At 35.9% G+C, this 23,686-nt stretch overlaps 1 protein-coding gene across 2 annotated transcripts in view; it reads left to right on the top strand.

The window, feature by feature from the left end:
• The window catches only part of Ryk (receptor like tyrosine kinase), a 105,412-nt gene extending 82,660 nt beyond the window's left edge, over positions 1 to 22,752 (top strand). For both annotated transcript variants that reach the window (XM_004834262.3, XM_087186170.1), the window contains exons 11-15: positions 6,355 to 6,487; positions 7,703 to 7,812; positions 7,976 to 8,135; positions 20,675 to 20,811; positions 21,675 to 22,752. In XM_004834262.3, coding sequence (XP_004834319.1) covers positions 6,355 to 6,487; positions 7,703 to 7,812; positions 7,976 to 8,135; positions 20,675 to 20,811; positions 21,675 to 21,786 — 652 coding nt within the window. In that variant the 3' untranslated portion in view covers positions 21,787 to 22,752. The remainder of the gene's footprint in view (positions 1 to 6,354; positions 6,488 to 7,702; positions 7,813 to 7,975; positions 8,136 to 20,674; positions 20,812 to 21,674) is intronic.
• The last annotated feature ends 934 nt before the right edge of the window (positions 22,753 to 23,686 follow it).

Below are 23,686 nucleotides of genomic sequence, written 5' to 3'. Positions count from 1 at the left end.
TGGAATACGTCACTCCTAGCTCTGCTTGCCTTCAAGGTTTGTGTTGGTAAGTCTGCTGTGATTGTGATGGGTTTTCCTTTGTATGTGCTTTGTTTCTTTAACTGCTTGTAGAACTTTATTTTTCTGTTGCGTTTCTGGAATCTTACCAATTATATGCCTATGTGTAGATTTCTTTTGATTAAGGCTATTTGGAGTCATATGCCTCACTTATTTGTATGTCAAGTTCTTTTCCCCTCCTTCGGAAGTTTTCTGCCATTACTTCTGTGAACAGTTTTTTTATGCCGTCTGCAGTCTCTCCTGTTTCTTCGTTGACTCCAGTCAGCCTTATGTTATTGCTCTTTGCATCGTCTAGTAGCTGCTGGATTGATTTCTCATGGTCCCTTACAAACAATTTTGAAGGAATTTTTCTTTTCCTGGTCACTAATTGCAATCTTCTATGTCTGAAATTCTGTCCTCACATTGGCTCATTCTGCTGTTTAGACTTTCAGTGGAGTTTTTGATCTCCTGGAAATCTGTTTACATCTGTTTTATGGATTCCATTTGTTTCCTATGTTGGGATTCCATCATGTTCCTCAGCTCCTCTCTAGATTTATTGATCATGTCTTGCACTATAAGCACAATCTCTGCTGTTATCTGAGAAATTATTTCTGATTTCATTTTTGCTAGATCCTCTTTTGTCGCCAGCTCAAGGAGTCCAGGTGGTTGAGTATCAGAGTGTTCCATCTCATTTCCCTTTAGGGTTGCTGTAGGTGATCTGGAAGTCTGTTCTTGAGAGTTGTTTATGTGTCTTCTCATTTCGACAGGGTGAGGGAGGAATGGTGTGGTGCTGTTGGGGCCCCCATGGCTCACCTCCTCTGAGCTGGGAGTGGTAGAACGGTGGCCTGGAAGCCCTTACCTCGGGGCTGGGAGCGGTGGAATGGCGGGCCTGGAAGCCACTTCCTCTGGGGTGGGGTTGGTGGAATTGCAGCCTGGAAGCCCCGTCCTCAGGGCTGGAGGGGTGGAACGATGGCCTGGAAGCCCCTACCTTTATTTCTTCTTTAATTTCATCTTTGACCCATTGGTTGTTCAGGAGCATGTTATTTAGTTTCCATGTGGTTTTTTTTGTGGTTGATTTCCAATTTCATTGCACTATGGCCTGATAATATGCATGGGATTATTTGATTTCCTTTGCATTTACTTAACCATGTTCTATGAGCTAGAATATAGTCTGTTTTGGAGAAAGTCCCATAGTCAGCTGAGAAGAATGTGTATTCTGATATTGTGGGGTGGAACACTCTGTAGACATCTACTAAGTCCATTTGTTCAAAAGTGTGGTTTAATTCTACTATTTCATCGTTCAGTTTTTGACTAGTTGATCTGTTTGTGACAGTGGGGTATTGAGTCCCCCCCCCCATAATAGTATTAGTGATTGTATGATCTTTCATGTCATTAATATTTGTTTTTTATGGTCAGGTGCATTGCTATTTGGTGCATATATATTTAGGATTGTTTCCTTTACCAAGATGTAGTGACCTTTTTTGTCTCTTTTAATCTGTCTTGACTTGAAAGCCACTTTGTCTGCAAATAGAATAGCTACCCTTGCTTTTTTCTGTTTTCCTGTCACATGGAATACAGTTTTCCATCCCTTGACTTTCAGTCTGTGAATTTCTTTTTCAATTAAATGTGTTTCTTGTATGCAGCATATTGTTGGATCTTACTTCTTCATTCATTCTGCCAGTCTGTTTCTTTTGATTGATGAATTGAGAACATTAACATTGATGGTTATAACTGATATATATTACCTTATCACTGTCATGTTATTTTCCTTCTGTTGGCCTTCCTTCTCTTCTTTTCTGTTTAATTTCTTGCCTGGTGGGTTCATTCTGTTGGCATTCATGGAGTTGTAATCCTTATTGTCTCTTTCTAGAATCTCTTTCAGAACACTTTGGAGTGCTGATTTGGTGTTCATGAGTTTATTCAAGTGTTTTTTGTTGTGGAAGTATCTTATTTCTCCATCAGTTTTGAAAGATAGTTTGGCAAGGTACATCAATCTGGGTTGGAGGTTTTTTCCTTTAGGGCGTGAAATACTTTACTCCAAGCTCTCCTTGACTTGAGAGTTTGTGTTCAGAAGTCTGCTGTGATTGTGTTGGGCTTTCTTTTGTAGGTGATTTGTTTGTTTTTCTCTAACACCTTTTAATATTCTGTCCTTGTGTTGAATTTCTGAAATCTTGACTATTATATGCCTTGAGGAAGTTTGTTTTTGTCATGGCTAATTGGAGAGCTATATGCCTTACTTATCTCTATGTCAAATTCTTTTTCCCTGTTTATGAAGTTTTCTGCCATTACTTCTCTTCTGAGAACAAGTTTTTTATGTCATTTGAGCTATCTCCTGCGTTTTCATTGACTCTAATCAATCTTACATTATTCTTTGCATCATCTTGCAGCTTCTGGATTGATTTCTCATGGTCTCTTGCTATTTTTAACAAATCTCTCTTTTCCTGATCGCTAACTGCAATCCTGTCTTCTATATCCGGTATTTTGTCCTCACATTGGCTCATTCTGTTGCATATACTTTGAGTGGAGTTTTTAATGTGGATATCTATTTGAATCTGTTTCATGGATTCCATTTCTTTCCTATTCTGGGCATTCATGACTTCCATCATGTTCCTGAGCTCCTCTAGTTTTTTATCTGTATCTTTTATTCTGGTCACCATCTCTATAGTTATCTAGGAAATTGTTTCTGCTTTGAGTTTTTTCTAGAGCCTCATTCATCTGCTTTGTTACTTCTGCTTTTGCCTCTTTAGAGAGTCCAAGTGGGTGGCTTTCAGATTGTTCCATTTCTTTTTTCTTTTTGGTACCAGGGATCGAACTTGGGTCCTTGCGCTTGTGCAGCAGGCAGAGAAACCACTGAGCTAAATCCCTGGCCCCAGATTGTTCCATTTCATTGCCCCCAGGGTTTGCCTTTGGTGAGCTGAAAGTCTGTGGGGTTGCATCTTAAAGTGTCTTCTTGGTTTTGGTTTTGGTTTTGAAATTTGATTCCTGAGTTGATACTTGTAAATAGCTTTATTGCCAGTATTCAGAAACCTTAGGAAATAACTACTTCTCAGAAGTGTCTTCCAGGTGTAGCTGGGTTTTGGGTTTTGAGTCTGTTGCAAGATCCTACCTCTTCAATTTATTGGTGGGGAGAAGTTTTTGCCTACTTGGCCCAGCTGCCAGTTCTTTGGCACAGGCCTGTAGGGTTTTTTTAAAGACAAATCTCAGTCTTGGTATACCAGGAGGAACAACTGATTAGCACAATTATGTCACCTTGGCTAAAGTAACATAATCAACAATAACAATAGCATCAAATACAGCCTAGTAAATGACAAATTGTGGGCCTTAATATGGCTTTTTTACCCTTGGGGAGAAGATTTAAAACAGGTTAGGAGATAAAATAAATAAATAAATAAAAGAAGAGGAAGTGATCAGAACCAAGGATGGAGGACAAACTTTGGGAAACTGGTGATGAAGACAGGTGGGAAGTGGAAAAGGAAAAAATAAAAACCAGAACAGAAAGGCAAAAAACTAGAGACTGTGTTCAAACAATCAAGAAAAAAAAAACCCCTAAAAACAAGAACTAGAAAAGAGGAAAAACAGAAAGAAAAAAGATAACCCAAAAATGTTCAGTTCAAGGTGTGTCTCTGCTGTCACTGTTAGGCAGTGTGGGCAAACAGAGTCCAGAGCCAAATTGATTAATCCCAGCAAGCTAGATGCAGCTTCACAGTGGGGTAGTGGATAATCCCAGCCAACCTGCCCCTTTAGTTCCTCTGAAGTTCAGGCCAGTTTCTGGCTATGAGGCCGGAACCCTATTCTTTGAGCCTACAACAGTCTATGTGTCTCCTGCTGGCTTGAACTCTGATCCCATACCAAGGCACCAGGAGCCAGTAGGTGGAGTCTGCCTGAAGTTTTTCTGAGTTCCAAGCTCAGTTGGCCCCTCTCCAAGATGGCTACCAGCCAATCACCCTCTCTTGGGTGAGGTCTGTTTCTGGATAGCTGCTGCAGTCCGGTCCGTCCACTGGTGTGTTTCTCTGTGGAGGCCTCTGGGGTCATAAGTAGTCACTGTGTGTCTGCAGTTTTGGCCCGCTATTCCCTCAGGGAGAGTCCAGCCTCAGGAGAGAACACTGCTTGGTACCTCCCTTCTCTTCATTAAAGTCTATCTCTTCACTCTCCCTGTAGACTTCAATTCAATATCATATCAGATCCTTCTTGGGTTCCAGGGACCCACTTCCCTCCTCCTTCTCCTCCTTGTGCTGCTGTATTCCAGTGTAAGGACACCAAATCTCGGAGAAGCTCTTCTCTGCTACTCACCACTCTGCCATCTTCCCAGAAGTGACCTGTGAAAATAATTTTTATCATAGGTTGAAACACCTATATAAATAAAAAGTAACAGTCTGTTTTAATTACCTCAGAAGTACCTCATATTAAAATACTCCAGCTATTTCTTCTTGTGGTTAACTCCTCTATTTGCCAAAGATCCCACTGATGGGCAGTTGTTTTGTTGAATGTCTTGAAGTTCTTTGTGAGGGCCCTCAGGAAAATGAGTAGATATTTGTGTGGTGAAACATTTTCATGAAATTGTTACTCTCTCAGAGGGTTTTTAATCCTCTGAAGGTAGAATAAAAGATTTGGCCTCATCTGCTGTATTTGTTGTGTCAGGATGAAGTGCTGTTAACTCCTAAATAAATTTTAATTATGAAGAAAGGAAGAGAGACAAATCTTTGGAAGTTAAAGAGATGGGGCATCTCATCATATCCATTCTGAAATCCTTGTATACTGCAGTTAACTGGTTCTGCATGTAAACCTGGTCATTTTGGTGTTCATGGAAGTTGGCAAAAATGAATCTCTAATTTTTCTTACATTCCTCTGTTCTTCCTAGGAGGAAATGTCCTGTGGTACAGGGGAAAACACAAAGGTTTTGGATTCAGGTGGAGATCTGACTTTCTTTTCTCCATGTACTTGGTCTTTGTCCTTCGTATAAGCTGTCTGTTATGTGTTTCTTTGCCAGTAATGTTGGACAGTGACCACTCCCACTCTTCAGCTGAAGTGTAAGCAGAAGCCCTCAAAGAAGTTCCCTCATGCAGGTCTAATGATCTTTGAGTCCTCATTTTCCAAGCTCCTCAGGGTCAGTGCTTTTCCAGTTAGTAACTCTTAAAAAGTATGAGCAGAACCCACAGCTTTGCCACGTGTGCAGTGGTGATCATGCCACAACTTCCTGACTGGTTTTAAAAGTGATACATGGTCAGTTGAGACAATTTTTAGGAAAGAGAAAAAACAAAGTAGAAATTAATGTATCTATAGTTACACAAGTCAAAGACAACTCTTAATTCTATATTTCTGCAGTTTTATTTTTTCTCCAAACTTGTAATTATCCTGCAAATATGTGAATTTTATATCTGGCTTTCTTATAAGCTTTTACTCTTATTCTTATAAATATCTCTGTGAGCATTTAATTGTTATGTAATATCCTGTTCTTTGATTTCTTTTGGGCATTCAAGTCAGCAACTTTTTCCTGTTATCATATTAACTATCCATGTTCATGTAACTTTTTATGTTTGATATTTTTATTTTTATTTAATTAAATGTTTTTTTCTGAGGCAGAGTCTCACGTAATTCAGGCTGGCACTCACTACCTATGTAGTCCAGACTGGCCTTGAACTTGTGGCAATTCTCCTGCCTCAGCTTCCTGAGTGCTGAGATTACTGGTGTACACCACTACACTTGACTACTTCTCCTTTTTAAACATACATTCTTAGAAGCAGAATTTACTAAGGATGGAAATGTTTTTAAGGCTATTGTTGTTTGTATTTATCAAATATTTATTAAATGTTTTTATATATGGCACAGAACACAAAGCATTAAATGGTTGGTGGGTTATAAGTATGAAAACCAAGGCTGACAGAGAGTCAAGTCACACAGATAATAAATGATAAATCTAGTTGTCAGAAATTTAATTCTAATTTTCATTTGATCAGCTAAAAATTTCTCAGTTTTTGTGGCAGTTTCAGCTTCTTAAGGCTATCATATTCTTGTCCACCTTCTGAACTGTTGTTTTTTTTTTAAACATGGCTTTCGGCATTATGGACTACATGGGATATTATACTGTACTCATGGTCGTGTCTTTGATTACACTTTGGAGTAAAGATTTAGTATGGTGGAGTGTGTCTTTAGAGAATCCAATATACAGGACAGGGTATAATTTTACATTTTTAATGTTTCTAATTATATTTTGAATTTTGTTTTAATTCATCTTTATTACTTTTTAAATAAGATAATAAGTTCCTAAGGTTTTAGGTTCCATTTGTCTTTCTTCCAATTTCTTACCTTTTTTTTTAATAGAAATCTTCTTCCTATTACTCACGTGTGTATAGAAGAAGGAGAAAAGCCCATGGTGATGCTGCCTTACATGAATTGGGGGAATCTTAAATTGTTTTTACGGCAATGCAAATTAGTAGAGGCCAATAACCCACAGGTGAGAAAATTTTGCCCAAATAAGCAATTACTTACCAGTAATTTATGGTAGTCTCTTATGTATAAACTGTTTAACGACCTGCACAGAGAAACTCAAAATGAATCAGAAGAACTTTACTTGTTGATTTAGAAGAAAATGAAGATGGCTTATGATTTCTATCTTGAGGCTTATACTTGGCTAATGCTAAAGTTTTTCCTTATATTTTTGTTGTGTGTTTGTTCATAATTACCTTACATTTTCTACACTTGTCTCAGTCATTTTCCTGATAACTCTTTGAAAGCACTTATCCTAGATCTCCCTTTAGGAATGGAAACAAATTTTACAGAGCCATTTGGTCCATATTGTACTAAAAACGGGTGATGACTGGAAGTCTGGATTATGGGACACAATTAGGTATATTCCTGGTATGTGTGGCTGTGAGATGACAGTTGTCCAAGTGTTTCTTTCTGCACTTCACTGTGAAGCATTGATCAAGTTCCAAACATTTTAGGAGGGTAATGGTAGTAAAGCCTACTGGGTTCTGCTGTCTGTTGGATTTTGGAGGCTCCTTTTATTTGGTTGGGTTTTTTTTTCCTTTTATTTGGTTTTAAGAATTCTAATAATGGACTGACTTACTGAAGTTGCTGTGAGAACATGAGTTCAAAGGCTGCATTGAATGTGTGGCTTAATCTGTGTGATGTTTGTAAATTGACAGGATTAAAGCTCCGACAATTGGTTAGAGGTGATGGCCCATCAGTGTCACCTAAGAACTTCATGCCTCAGGCCACAATACTGGCATACAGCTAGAGGAGGTATCAATAGAGAGAGAGCTGTAGACTAGTATTAGTTTGAAAATGATTACTTAGGGGATAATCTAATAAAACTATTGTTTTTTCACAAAAGATAACTTAAAAATTCGAAACATTACCTTGAGAATTTAGCATTCATTGAACACCTACTTACTGAGTAGCTACTCTGTATGTTAGAAGTCAGGGAGATACATGTAATAGATAAGAGGAGAGGGTCAAATAAAAAATCATTGTACAAAATTACTGTAGTTGATATAAGCATAAAATAGGGAACTGTGGGAACATATTCTTGGTTAAGAAATAGCTTTTAAAAACTATATATGTGTAAAGAAGTATTTTTCAATGAAGTAGGATTGTGGAATAAAATAAGTAGCTACATCGCAAGTTTTGTGTTATCTGAAACCTTGTCATTTTTCTGTTTCTGCAGGCAATCTCTCAGCAAGACCTGGTACATATGGCTATTCAGATTGCCTGTGGAATGAGCTACCTGGCAAGAAGGGAAGTCATCCACAAAGACCTGGCTGCTAGAAACTGTGTGTAGGTGCCATGAGCTCATCACTGTTACTTGATGGGTAGTGCTTCCTGGATTTGGGGTTCTCTCTAGCAGTCACACTGGAACTTGTGTTGTACTTAATAGTAAAGGTGATCTATACCTCTTCACGCCCTGATGGCATTTGATGTTCATGTTTTTACTTTTCAGCATTGATGACACACTTCAAGTTAAGATCACAGACAATGCCCTCTCCAGAGACTTGTTCCCCATGGACTATCACTGTCTGGGGGACAATGAAAACAGGCCAGTTCGATGGATGGCTCTTGAAAGTCTGGTTAATAATGAGTTCTCTAGCGCTAGTGATGTGGTAAGTGCCGGGACTTCTGATCTCAACAAAAGGGAGAAGCAGCATTCTGTTTAAAATGTTTTGCTATTTCAGGCCTTTTTCTTAATCTAGTAACTTCCCTGAATTTTTTATTTGGAAAGTGAGTATAGTTAGTTCTCAGTCAACTAGTTTATGGAAAGAAGCTGTGACCCTAATTGTGGGCCAGCACTCTGTAATCTTCTTTCATCTTCACATACATTATGAAGGGAACACTATTGATGCTCTGAGGTAGGTTCTTCCTGTTTTGAAGATGAAGATATAGAGAGAATAGTAGCTGATTATTTTTATTTTCTTATGTAAGTCTTAAAATGACTAAGTGGTCACCAGATTATAAAGGTGTAATTTTTTTTTTTAAATGGCCCCTTGCAAGTATTAGGGCCTATATAATTTATAATTCTGGATGTCACACTAGTCCTTTTATCAGTTTTTGAGTAATTCTGCCTACTCAAGCACAGCATATAATTGGGCTCTTTATACTTAGTGATGTATCCTTTCTGAAGCTACATCTACTTGGAGATATTTTGCAGCTGTTTTTCACTTCGGTTACTTGATAGTCTTGTTCAAATTAAGCTTAATTTAATAATTTTCCTATCTTTGCCTACCATACTTTATTATTGTAGCTCTATATTTAGAAATTAGATAAAATTTTGTTTGTAAGGTTCTCCTATACAGTCACTCAGTGATAATCTATTTGTATTGCTTGTAAAATCTTGTTACTTCAAAGTATCAACTTTAAGGATTAAGCTCACTGTGTAATTATATCTTATGTCTTGGTATATTTTATTTGTACAGTAATTTTGTGTTAGTCTTTTATTACAAAGTGTGTATGCTTTAAGGATTTCTCTTTTAGTAGTGTATTACTAAATATTAATTAGTTACATTAATAAGTAAAGTCCTTTCCTGAGTGTATTAGTTTTCCTTGGCTGCTCTGCTAAATTGTTTTAAAACAGTGGTGAATTATTTTCTCACAGTTCAGATCAGGAGGCTAAATGTTTGAAATCAAAGTGTGGCCAGGATCCCTCCAGAGGCTCTGGGTAGAAACTTTCCTTGGCTTTTCCACTTTCACAAGGCTGTCGCCATTCGTTGGCTTGTGGTTGCATCTCTTTCGGTTCTGTGTTTTTATTACCTTATTTATGTGTTTTTTAAAACTGCTTCTGTTTCTCTTATAAAGATGACAATGAGGACATTTAAAATCTGCCTACATAATCTAGAATAAACTCCTCAAGGTCTTTAACTTAATCAGATCTTTTGCCATGTTATATTTATATATTTTCCATATTTTATATATTTTATAATGTACATTTTATTATATACATTTTGCCAAGGTGATATTACAGCTTTCGTGGATTAATACATGGACCTATCTTCAAAGCTACCCTTCAGCTCACCATACTCAATAATTGAAATTATCTAAGATTTCTTTATTAAATATTAATACTCCAATTTAAAATCCATGAAATAAGAATAATTTGATAAGGGAGGAATTCGCTCATTAATTTCAGTTAAGTTTTTCCTTCTTCATAAGCAAAATGCTATGTAATATGTTACTTCTTTTACATACCAAGAGTCTTAATAAAATGTGTTGAATTGATGTGAATAAACAATTTAGGTTTTTTCTGATAATTAAGGTCTTTCATTGTATCTTCAAAGTAATTTGTTTTTACTTAATATAAAATCAGCTATTTTTTGTATTAAAAAAACTTGATGCTTACAGTGGGCAGAGTAAATATGAATGATTATGAGAAAGGCTGTTACCTGCTTCATGGAATACCACAGAGATTAACATGAGATGGAAACCTGCTTCGTGTTGCCCACAAGGTCTCTCAGGCAGAGAGGCATGGGCATGTCAGGGAATGGGTGGCTGGGTGAAGTAAATATATCCAGATTCTTAGGCACAGGACTGTAAGGCTTCAGCTTGTATGGAAGTGGCAAGCTAATCTTAGTCTTTTTTTCTGGAGCTTTGATGATAAAACTTACTTAACATTAACACCTGGAAGGTAAAACAAGTAAAGTAATTCAAATATGCAAAACAACTTAGAGTTCTGATTATTATCCAAAGTGAATCTAGGCTTTTTTTGGGGGGGTACATTTTTTGTTTTGATTTTTATATTCCTATATAATATCCAAAGGGAGTTTGATTTTGGCTAGTATACTACTGCTATATTGAATGACAGTACGAAGTAATTATATTGTCTGATAAGATGCTTGGTTTTATAGTTGCCATATTTTTATTAAGAAATTCTCAATTGTAGCTGGAATTGTTTAATAGTTTCTATATTAAAGTTTTCATGGGAAATGTATTTAACTTTCATTTTAGGAACATAGTTTTAAAACATATCAATTGAATTAGAGCTGTGTGGTTTTCAAGTCTATCCCTTTAGCCTGAATCTAAACAATTTTGAATGCAAAAAAATAAAAGAAACTTTTCTCAGTGTTTATTTTGTTTTTGGGCCTTTTGGATTTTTGTTTTGTTTTTCTTAGAGACAGGGTCCTACTTTGTAGTGCAGGCTGGACTTGAACTCTCTGTGTAGCCAAGGCTGGCCTCAAACTCACAGCGATCCTCCTGCCTCAGCCCCCCAAGTGCTAGCTCAGTGTTTATTTTGAAAATATCATTCCATCGTTTATTTAAAATATGAATTTTCTTATCTCTTTATAATATTGTGATTTTTCCAGTGGTGGACTGAAATTTGTGATGTAATTTTGTTATTTATTAAAATATAGTGTAATTGCATTACATAAATGAGATGGCAGCTGTGGTGAACCAAAAAATATTTGATGGAAAGGAAAAAGAAGAGATTTCTTAGGTGACAATCTGTAAATATGTCATATCATTTTAAGATGTAACTTCAACAGATTAGGAGTTTTTATTAATTATTCCCTTAGAAAAAGGAGCATCAACAGGTAATATTTTAGAGTTGTGCAAGATGGCCAGTATGTGCTGTTTGTTTGCACAAAGGACATTCCCAGTGTATGCATTGCTTAATTAATGTGTGTGTGTTTCTGTGTAGGTAATCTGTTATATAATTTTAAAATGGTAGGAGTTATCATAACACAAATGATTAAATATTTTTTAGGAACTCCAGAGTGAAAATCAAATTAGATCTTACACTTTCAACAAATGAGACTATGGTTAATAATGCATATTTAAGAAGTGTGAATGAATGTCTCTTCAGCTGAGTAGACTGCTCTGTGTTAGCATAACATCCATGTTGGTGATACATGTTTTTTTTTTGGTACCAGGGATTGAACTTGGGACCTTGCACTTCTGAGGCAGGCAGCAAAACCACTGAGCTAAATCCCCAGCCCAATGATACATGTTTTAATTAAGCAGAGCATTTCAAAATCATACTTAGAATTTTTATGGTTATATTTTATGCATTTTATAAGAGTTCATACGTTTTATGTAAGAATCTGCTTTGTTAAGATGCAGTACTATCAAATGCTTTGTTGCTCCTTCTTTGACAGCTTTATTTTTTTAACAATGGCCATGAATTAATGATGAACAACGTAAGAGAATTCTTTAAATTCGTAATTACTTTTAGCATGTTTTGACTGAATTTACGTGAATGTCTGTGTGACCCACATTCTTCTGAGGTATATTTAATTTGCATGCAATGGCAAAAATACCCCTCGGTTTACATTTAATGTGATTAACTCTTAAGATGTTCAGATTTTTCTTTTTTTAAATTATTGTGAGTTTATTTCATCACAGATAAGTATCTTTTGCTTTGGATAATTGGGATTAAAAGGACTAGTTGTGTCTTTCTGTTTCTTAGAACTATGATGTGACTGTTAGTACAGAAGTCCTACCCTTCAATTTTGGGATTGAATATATTTTGAATTCTTAAATTATGTTTTAAACACATATATTAAAGATTGCATTTTAACATTCAGGTGAACATATGAACATTTCAATAAACTTAATCATTATGCTTTGTTCTCACTTTGCCTTATGGGTAGAATTAGGGGTTTAAAAGCTGCATATGGTATTCTGTTTTGGGGCTGAACAACCTTTACAGTCATATATAAAATAAGAAATGTGACCCCAATCCTGCCAGAGTGTTACTATGCACAAGTAAAATATATCCTTTTAGGTATAAGTACAGCATCCAGCTAATGGAATTGAGTCTTGGAAAGAACATTTTCTCTGTCCTTTAAAGACTCAACATTTTTGCATTTCTTTGTAGTTTAGAAATACATTACTATTTCCTATCTTAAAAATAACACATTGCATGGTTTTTTTTCATGATTTTTACTAGAAGGAGTCAATATTTCACATGTCAAGATTCTCATACTGTTAACATCAACTTTTAAATATTGAATTGAGGAAATATGTGCAACTAGATTTGACTAGTTGTAAATATCTTTCTAATATTCCAAGATATGACATCATCATGGGCATTCTTGAGAACGTCTGGATATTGTTTTTATTCTGTTTTCATTGGATGTGGGCACCATCATACTTTTTATGTGACTTTTCCTTTATTTGAAAATAGATTTCTTGATTTATATCTTCTTTAAATTATTTTGCTAGTTACAGTAGTTAACATACTTAAGATACTAGCTCCTATTAAGAGACTAAATGCAATCAGGAGTACACAGTTAAGAGTTTCTTGTTGATTTTCTTCTCTTTATGGTATTACATTGTGTTTAAAAAGCATTTTCTTAAAAACAAGTCAAGGAAATGACTTCCATGCCAATCTTATCAGGGTGATTTATGGCAACAAGGAGATCCTTTTCGAAGTTTGAGCAGTTTTAGGGTATAGGGCAAATAAAAGTGTGTCCTTTACACCTTTACATTGTTTATTTTGTGGACACCAATGATTACCCAGGAGAGAAGTCTGTAAAATTATCTAGAGACTGCATCTGTAACACATTGCTTTATATGACTGTTTTCCCAGTGTTGTTGGAAGGTCTTCGCCATCCCCTGAGCAGACTTAATCAAGAGACCTTCACATTTATAATATACCCATGAAGAGTGGTCTGTTGAAGTACTATGGTATCAAAGAGAAAGCTAGAGTTATCAGAGGATGTTTATTATTTTTAATAGTGCAGAAAAATTTGTTTTATACCTTTATCACTCATTTACAATAATGCTTAAATTCCCAGTTGTTATTTGTTTCCTTTGTGGTTGCAGACTTTACGTATCAGCAATCTTTAATCCACTCTTTAAGTATTAACTTTACATTAAGAGGAATTAATATTAAAGACATTTAAGAAATATCTAGTGGTAAAAGAATAATTTTAGACCTTAGTTTAGGAAATAAAGATTTAACATTTAATGTTAATGTTAACATATTTAGTTTTATCAAGTAATAATATTTTAATTGTCCTAATTACATGGATTTACTTAATGTGTTTTCAGAAATGAGCAGTTACTGTTTTGTGACTTAAGTAGTTCCCTTGGGTATATTTTCTGTAGTTGTCCTTTAGAATGTTATACTCATGAGATTTTGTGAATATCTCTTTCTTTTCATTCCTTCAGGGTCTTATTATTGTGTTTAAGATTCTCTTAGGAATAGCTCTGGTGTTCTGATAGAGTAGTGCCTAAGCTTTTGTGTAATGCAGAAAAGTGCCATAAATAACCTGTACCTGTGAGAGTCCAGCGAGCACTCAATACTGTACTGGTTCCTCTGCATTTCCTAATTACAAATCCTAGGCCAGATTCGTAGCAGAAATAATCTTCAGTTTGTGTCTCACACTCTTTGCTTAAAGACTGCTGATTTTTGAAGTTGAGGTAGTATTTTAATGCCTTTTGTCTGTTGTAACAAACTGGCATAGGTTGAGTGGCTCAAGCAACACATTAATTTCTCACAATTGTCTGGGAAGTCCAGAATCATGGTGTTAGTCAACTGTCTGATGAGAATTCCCTTCTATCAGAGCATCCATCTCTGTGTCCTCACATGGCATAAGGAACAAGGAAGCTCTCTGTGGTAACTTTTATAAAGCTAGTCTTAGGAGGGCTCCATCCTCATGTCCTAATCGGCTCCCAAAGATCCCCAATTCCAATACCATCACATTGGGGTTAGGATTCAGCACATGGCGGGGCATGTAAATTTGCGGGGCACATTCAGTCTCTTATATTCTGTCACTGGCCTCCAAAAATTTACATCCTTTTCAAATTCAGACTACCTCTATTTCTTCCAGTAGCCCTAAAAATCTTAACTCATTCCAGCACTAGTAATGAAGTCTAAAATCCAAAGTCTTATTTAAATCAGATATGAGTGAGCCTTAAGGTACAATTATCTTGAGACAAATTCTTCTCCCAGATAGAGTAGTGGGACAGGTTTAAGAGAGACAGATCTATCCCCAAGATAGAAATAGAGAAAAAGAAAGAGTTGATGCATCCCACTTAAATGTAAAACTTAAACAGGGGAAACAACATTAAACCTTAAGACTCAAAAATAATTCTCTTGGGCTGGAATTGTAGCTCAGTGATAGAGCACTCATCTCTTATGGACAAGGCCCTGGGTTTGATCCCCAGTACCACCAAAGATAATAATAGTAATGACTTTTCTTTGGCTCAATACTTTGTCTTCCAGGTCCCTTGGGTGGCAACATCACCCCTACAGCTAGTCAGGAAGGCTCCTGGTGGCTCTTGACCAAGGCTCCCACCTAGGGAGAACAGAAAGCCTATTTCATCACATTACTGTTCCATTTAATATTTTTCAGGCCATTGTTAACTAAGAGTAACTGACTAGATCGGCTGTACTAAAATCAGCCTTGCACTGTAAGTTGCTATAGTAATAAAGTAGAAATCTCTTAATTCAGTGGCCCAAACTTTAGCTAATATTAAACTAAAAATAAAGAACTTTGGTTATATACTTTTTAACAAACTACATCAATATATGTTGTTAGTGAAAAATATATTTTATATCCTGTATCTTTAAAAGCTACAGAATAACACTGTTTGTTGAGGGGAGCAGAATAAGATGAATAGAACATTGCTGTACTCTAAATGGAAACGGCCACAAATTTTTATAAACTGGAAAAAACATCCTGACCTTCTTTCCAACTACGTCAAACAAAAGGAAATTATAGAATAAGTCTGTCTAAATTTTAAATGGTTTAGGTATCAGAAGACTTCAGAGAGCAAGTTTTCCACAAATCATCCTGTGCCATTTGGTTTTGATTTTATTTTTTAAGGGTTGGTTAGCCAACATGTAATTAATCACTTCTGTTGGTTTTTAAGGAAACGAAACTGTGGTTTACCCTTTGGCTTGATTGTTCTTTTTTTATGGGTTTTTTTTTTTCATATTGCAGTATGTAATATGAGAACCTTAGGTACTGCATAGCGATAAGAATGCAGTCAAAACAATGAAAGAAGTAATTTTAAAAAGTCAGCATACACACATTGGATTGTTAATGTTACCTGTGTACAACTCCAGATCTTAAATATCAGCAGCATTACTCAGCAATCATTTATAATATACCTCCTTTGTCAGTGAATGGAGTTAATCCCTATGCGTAAAGTGGCAGTATCTATTTACTATCAATTCTTACTGTTTTTTCCGCTAAAATCTAGATAGATTGGTTGTTCCTTTTCCACAGAAATGTCACAAAAGTAAGAACAGGCCCACTTTATCACAAGTGGTTGGAAACACCCTTCTAACCAGTTTCACTTCTCTGGCTGTGTTCTGTGTTCTGTTTGTGTATTGTCATGAATTGACTTCTCTTTGGAAATTGCACACTAAAAAGTAAGCCTTATGTTTACTAATCACTATCAGTATTAAGATTTCATGTAGAATATGGTTTTAAGATAAGAAAATACCTGGATGTGAGCAGGCTGCGCTTTTATTAATTTAAAATCATTTTTACATGTTTAAGCAGAATAGATTTATCTCAGGCTTAAGGGAAATTCTACTAGGCTCCAAGGCTCTGTGAGGATTTTAAAGCTGTGCACAGATCTCCTTAACTCTCTATGCCTGTCCAAAAACACATCTCCAGGCTAGGGACTCTAGTTAATAACCACTTAATAAAAAGGATATCAGATTCTACAGGGCCAGACCACTTCGTTTTGGTATTTATAGTTAGGCTGCTCTCAAAATGATTGGGAAGTATTCCCTCCTGCGTTCTCTGAAACAGTTTGTGTTGGATTATGTAGCTCACTCCACAAGTTGAATCCCCTCCCCTAGCCTTAATCCCTAGAACCTCAGACTGTGGACCTTACTGGAAATAGGGTCACTCACTATGGATGCAATGTTCAGTGAGGTCATATTTGGTTAGGGTGGATTCTGATCCATCATGACTGTATCCTTCTAAGAAGAGGAGAAAAAGATACTAACACATGAGGGGAGAGTGTTGTGTGAAGACAGGCAGAGACTGACATGCTACTCTGCCAACCAAGGAACAGCGAGGTCTGCTGGCAGTTGGAAGAGGTGAGGAAGCCATCTCTCTGCAGGATACAGAGGGCAGGGCCCTTCCAGCCCCTTGATTATGAATTTCTAGTCTAGACGTGTGAGACAAGAAATTTCTGGTGTTTGAGCCACTGGTTTGTGATATTTTACTAGGGTAGCCTTAGAAAACTAATATTTATATTATTTCTTTAAATTTTAATAAAATGCACCAGTGAAATAGGATATCGAGTTCTCTTTGTGGAACATTTTCTAATTGTAACTTCAACTTTTTAAATGAATACAGGGCTGGCTATATGGATTGTTTGCTCTTATGTCCGTTTTGGTAATTTGTATATAAAAATAGTTTGCGTCATCTAAATTATTGAATTTATGAGTATAAAGTTGAATTTTTCATAATTTTCAAGGTGTCTTTAGAATCTGAAATGATCATCTTCTATTCCTGATGTTAATTTTGTTTTCTTTGTTCCATCTACCTCAGTGATTCTCACCTGGGGACAGTTTTGCCCTCTACCCCAAGCAGGGGACATTAACAGTTTTTGGTTGTCACAAGTTGGATAATATATTAGTGGCATCTGTTGGGAAGAGCCCAGAGATGCTGCTAAATATTCTGTAATTCACAGGACAGACCCTGTACAATGATGCTATAATGACAGAAGTGCTAAAGTTAAGAAAATGATTATAAGTTTACAATGTATACCTTTTGTTTTCAAAATATTCTACCATTTCATTTTTTAAAAAATTTTTTCTTTTATTCTTTAGGTTTATTGGTACATTTTAGGTATACAGTATGATGACATTCATTGTTGGCAATTTGTTCCTTTACATAATAAATCTTGCTTCTTATTTTTTCCCCATTCCCCTACCCTCCCTTCAACCCCTCCATCCCTCCCTATTTATAAAGACTTTGTTTTCATGTTTTCCTTTTCTCATATTAATTCCATTCCCTTCTTTCCTTTCCCTTACCCCTCCCACTTCTCCTTCTCCTTTGCCCCTTTTCTTCCTATTTCATATTATCTGTTACACATTTTGATTCTTATTTACACTTTTAGTTTCTCACACCAGAGAAACTATTCGGTATTTACACATGTGTGTCCTATTTATTTTACTTAAAGAGTATGGCCTCAATATGCATCCATTTAGCATGAATGTCTCTAGTTTCTCATTCTTTATGGCTGAGTAGTACTCCATTTTATAAAAATACCACATTTCCTTTATCTACTCTCCAGTTGATGGGCAATTGGGCTCATTCCAAGTTTTAGCCGTTACAAACTGTGCCACTATAAACATGGGTGCACATATATTGCTGTGATAATGATTCTTTTAATTCTTTTGGGGAGATACCCAGCAGGGATATAGCTGGGCCAAATGGGACCTCTAGTTCTAGTTTTGTAGGTATCTCCATTTTGATTCCCACAGTGGTTACACCAGTCTACACTCCCACCAATAAGTGGGGAAGGGTTCCTTTTTCTCCACAGCTCCACCAATATTTGTTATTGGTTGTTTTCTTGATAGCAGTCATTCTTTCTGGAGTGCGATGAAATCTCAGCATTGTTTTCATTTGCATCTTTCGAATGACCAATGATACTGAACATTTTTTTTCATATGTTTATTTGTTGTTTCTACTTCTTTGTCTGAGAAATGCCTGTTCATTTCAGATGCCCATTTTTGGATTGGGTCTTAAATTTGGGGGTCTGATTTTTTAAAGTTCTTTATATATTCTAGATAGTAGACCTTTGTCAGGAACAGCTGTCTACCACTTCATTTTTAATGTAAGCACCTTACAAATATTTCTGTTCATTCCATTCTTTCATTTATTTTATTATAGACATGTATTTTGTGTCTCTATGTATTATAAACCCCACAATACACAGCTGTTTTTTCTTTAAATAGTCTTAACGGAATTTTTTAATTGAGGGGGAAAATACTTTTACTGTTACCCATATGTTTTCAATATTCTTCATTGTTTGTGTAGATCCATATTCTCATTGGTTATTTATTTTTTTTCTACTTGAAGAGTCCTCTTGGGTCTTATAGTATGGGTCTGCTTCTGTTAAGACAATGCAGTATTGGGCCGGGGATTTAGCTCAGTGGTTCCGGCACCTGCCTCACAAGCACAAGGACCCAAGTTCCATCCCTGGTACCAAAAAAAAAAAAAACGCAGTATTTTGGCTTTCTTTTTGAAGTATATTTTGGCTTGATTTATATTTCTCAATGTATAGTTTCAAAATATTTTGGATGTGAGGGCGATCTGGCTGCGACATCTGTCACCCCATTGATTGTCTGGGTTGATTTGGCTGATCTGGCTGGCTAGGCGGGTGTCCCCTTCCTCCCTCACCACTCCATGTGCGTCCCTCCCGAAGCTGCGTGCCCGATCGAAGAGGACGACCACCCCGATAGAGGAGGACTGTTTCCTCGGTTAAGGGTATACAAGTAGCTGCGCTCCCCTGCTAGAACCTCCAAACAAGCTCTCAAAATATTTTATAAATGTCACTCCATTTTTTTCTTGTGTCATAAATGCTGGTAAGAAATGTGGCCTTTTTTGGCTAATAAAAGTTAAGCATCACATATTGGAAATGCTTGGGGCTAAAAGTCCCTTGAGTTTTAAATTCTTTTTCAGATTTTAAATTATTTGCACTTACATATTGAAATGTCTTGGTGATGGGACCCAGATTTAAACATGAAATCCTCTTATTTCTTGTGCACCTTGTAACAGCCTGAATCTTTATACAATATATACAATATATATTTTTATACAATATATAATTTTATACACTGTATTTAATGAATGTGCATGAAACAGATTCATGATGTAGAATTTTCCATTTGTGGTATCCTGTCCTCACCCAAAGAGTGTTGGATTTTGGAGCATTTCAGATTGCGGATTTGGACTAGGGATGGTCAACCTGGATAAAGCTTCTTTAAGAATGTATATTTTATAGTTTTTCTAGACTTTTTAGGGTTTTTTTAAAGATTTTGTAGTAACTTTTAAAGAAAATTTTAATGCACTATGCTTAGCATTTGTAAACAAATGTGTTTATTATTGTTTATCTATTTTCCTTTCATTTATTAAAAAATGTATACTTGGGCAAGCCATTAATCTGAATCTCAGTTTCCTCACCTTGTAAAATTGAACTACCAGTTAATTATTTTCAGGGTGCATTGTGAAAGTTTAGTGTGATAAAGATTTCAAAATCTCTAGAACTTGTAGGAACTTATAAACACACAGTGACTCACATGTATCTCTTTCCATACCCAACTTTACTTTTGACCTTGGGGTTCACATTTTGCAGTAGCTCTCTGGAAATGCCTGTCCTCCATTCCCTCTCCAGGATAGTGGGCAGTGTAGCCAGGGCTGAGCCAAATTGGGGAGCCCTGATGAGTCCATAAATAGGTACTGTTGTCACTGCTTATGATATTTGCTCCTAATGATGGTTCATATGCTGATTTTAAATAAGCTGATCTTTTACTTGCGCAAGATTGGAAGATAATTTTTAGGATATTTTTATATGTCAATTAACACCTTTAAAGTATATGGCTATAGGGGCCGGGGATTTAGCTCAGTGGTTCTACCACCTGCCTCGAAGGCACAAGGTCCCGAGTTCAATCCCTGGTACAAAAAAAAATATATATATATATATATATCGCTAGATATGTGGTTCAGTGGTAGAGCAAGTACTTTACACATATGAGGCTCCCAAATTAAATGTCTATGACTGTTTTACACAATTTTCTATATTTCTTTTTCCCAGGATGTTCTTGTTTTCATTTATGCTGAAGTCATATTCATTTTCCATTTCTCAATTGTGTAGACAGGCCACAGTTTTTAAAGTATATTTTTATATTGGGAAAATCTTAGATATAATTTGTGGTTTGGGATTATATATCTTATAATCAATAAAAGAACTTCTTTCAATAAATCTTACTACTTAGAATATATAATACTAATGTTTACATTAAAGGATGCATACACTGAAATACCCTGTTTTCTTTCCCAGCAAGAGAAGCTAACTTGATATGAGATTTCTTTTTATAAATAAATATTATTTTTCTTTCCTTACGAGTTAGTTGAACTGCTGATTTTTACTTATATCTGGCTGAAGGCAGCAGCAGCACCCAGGCAACATTTGTAAATGTTTCTTCATTGTGTTTCTGCTCCTTTCCTAGTGGGCCTTTGGAGTAACACTGTGGGAGCTTATGACTCTGGGCCAGACACCCTATGTGGACATTGACCCCTTTGAGATGGCTGCTTACCTAAAAGATGGTTACCGAATAGCCCAGCCAATCAACTGTCCTGATGAATTGTGAGTTTTTCAGAGTGTGAATACATGAATCTCATTTCATTTAGAATACTGTTATAAAAGCAAAAGAACAAGCATCCATAGTCATACAGAGATCCCTTTTGACTCCTCAGGGTTGAACCAGACTTGCAGAGAACCACAAAATTAGATTTATTCACTCTTTTCTGCACTTGACTTATTTATAGTGTGTAATCTAAGCACTGTAAATTAGTCTGAGAGACTAATGTACACAGTTAGAAGACTGAATGCTATTACCTGACTTGTGTAAACAAAAGGGTACAGTCCTTATAAAAGCCTTTCTCACGGTCACCTTGACTTGCCAGGTATCCATTGGCACATAAGGAAGATGCTCTGTGTTAGTGAGTGGCATAGTTGCTTCCTGTCTTCTGATTTTGTCATGTAGGATCTTCCATATTGTGGAAGTAGGGTGGGCAGGAGGCTCGTGGGGTAAGTGGATTGCACAGATGAGTGTAGTCTTCAGAACCCCCTGAAGGTTTCTATACAGAGCAAGGTTTGATGTAGATTCAGCGTTCTTAGGCCTTAGGTAAAACTTTCTGTGAGTTCTTCCTATCAGAACTTAAATAGAAGATAACTCAGATTATTACTTGATTGTCTTTTATGTATTTCCATGAACTTGGTATTTGCTGAAATATTTTGGTATCCTCTCATGAGGAATTGAAATCTACATGTATAATTCAAGTAACTAATTTGAGTTTTTCATTTTAGAATTGCCAATACATAGTAAAGTTAATCACGTTTAATATATTCTGCATATTTGCGTTTAAACAGAAAACAAAACTGCTGTCAAATTGACTAAAAGATAAGGCGTGTTCTTTTAGTAGCAACATTTTCCATTGTCACTACAGATTTGCTGTGATGGCCTGTTGCTGGGCCTTAGATCCGGAGGAGAGGCCCAAGTTTCAGCAGCTGGTCCAGTGTCTTACAGAGTTCCATGCCGCCCTGGGAGCCTATGTCTGAGTTCTCACAGTCCCACAGCATCAGAGGACACGGTTCCTGCCACACTGCCTCGTGTGTAACACAATGCCAGCAGAAGCACATTTGTCTTCCAGAACACCGTGCCTTAGGAATACTTCAGAATCTGAACTTTTTTAAAGATAGACTTAATAATGTTTAATATTTTCTAGGTATCACTTTTATTAAGTTGAATTAAAAGAGATTTTGTAAATTGTTGGGTCAAAAATTTTTTAAAACATAGTTACTTTGGACTAAGGGTGCATTCTGACTAAATAAATAAGCAGTTTTTAAAATTGTTTAGACACATATTTGGAATAGCTGTCTTAGTGCCAACTGCTTTTTGTGTTTTTACTTCAAGGTAATGTAGGTGGCTTACCTTTAAAGTTTTTTAATATTATTTTTATCACTACTCTTGGGAATGGTTTGTCTTCAAGATACAGTACTTTTCTTAGGAAAGAAAAAGCAGCATAAAAAGATGTCTGATTTACCTTGTACTAGAAAAGGCAATACTGGAGGGAGAAAAAAGCTAGAGAAAAAAAAAGAATTTTTAAAAATACTAGAAACTACCCTTGCATGAAAATTTAAAAATTTTTTAAATGAAAAGCAATTCTGCTTTCTTATTTTGGAAGAAACAGGAGCTGAGTTCCTTACATCTTAAATTTGTTAGAAATTAACTTTTCTGTGAGCCAGAAGTGGGTTTGAGGCAGATTAGTAGGAAGTAATGACAATTTTATTTATTTTTACTCTCTGGGAAAGGACAGAATGCAGTTCCAGAAAGTGAAACCTCATTTCTAAGGTTAAGATTCCCTTTTATTGCACCTAGAATAAGTGCTATGCACAGAGTAGGTGCTTGAGTTGTGGTTTTTTAAAAAATTGTAAACTGATAAATTTTGTGCTTATCTTCAAGGCTGTCTTAAGTGTAAAATTGTTTTTTAAGAACTTGAAAAATAAAGGATTTGTTTTATATTATGACGGTATTGAAAATATTGTTTATATTGCTGTGGCTGTGTCTGTGAACATGCAACACCTAAAGGGTCATGTTTTATTTTATGAATGTTCCACTCAGTTCCAAAACCATAAAACAATAGTTGAATCTGCTCAGCTTCCAGGATCCAGTGAAACATTGGAATCATTTCTTCAGAGCCATTAAATAAGAGGTATGTATGTATTTATACCCAGTTTTAATTGTCCTAAGATGGAGTGGAATGGAACTACAAAAGAAGCAGGTACATGCCTCTCCTTACATTGAGAATATAAGGGAGAATAATGTGTGGCAGTTGGAGGCATTTGCTGTTTTTAAATAAGCTTTTTGAATCAGTAATACATCTGGAAAAATGTACATGCAACCCAAGAGTGTGATTTTCTATGTATAGTTTATTAACACTGGTGTTTTGGTTCTATGAAATACATAGTCCCCAAATGGCTAGTTTCAAAAGAAGCTCCTTTGAGCATTTGTAGATTATAGATGTTTTTGTCTATAACCTACATTCTTTAGGAAGCATTCAGTCAACAAATAATTACTTACCATAGAGCCATTCAGTTCTCACAACTCTTCTAATATTCAGCTCATTCTTTTGCATGTTTAAAGGAGTACATAATAACAGTTAAATAGACCTGTTCAAAAGATAAAAGTGCTGACATCTGACTTGGTACCCATTTAAGAAGTGCTCTCAGTCTGCTGGAGTATTATGGTGCCTTTAAACTTGCCTTTTTGTGTTTGTAAGCTCTTCTATGTATGTATGTATGTATGTATGTTTGTTTGTTTTAGTAGATTTTTCTTGCTGAGTTAGTAGGAAACATTGACATATGAAAGAAAATAATAGTTATAAGGATTCCATAGCTGGTCCTCTTCCAGTGGTTTTGTCACAGATTGCAAATATTACTGGACAGATTTTGTAGAAAA

The sequence above is a fragment of the Heterocephalus glaber genome, unplaced genomic scaffold (assembly GCF_053883595.1).
Source record: "Heterocephalus glaber isolate CG9 unplaced genomic scaffold, H.glaber_assembly_v1.0 deba00001504, whole genome shotgun sequence".
Lineage (NCBI taxonomy): Eukaryota > Metazoa > Chordata > Mammalia > Rodentia > Bathyergidae > Heterocephalus > Heterocephalus glaber.
The sequence above is the reverse complement of the archived record's forward strand: the minus strand, read 5'-3'. Positions and strand labels throughout refer to the sequence as shown.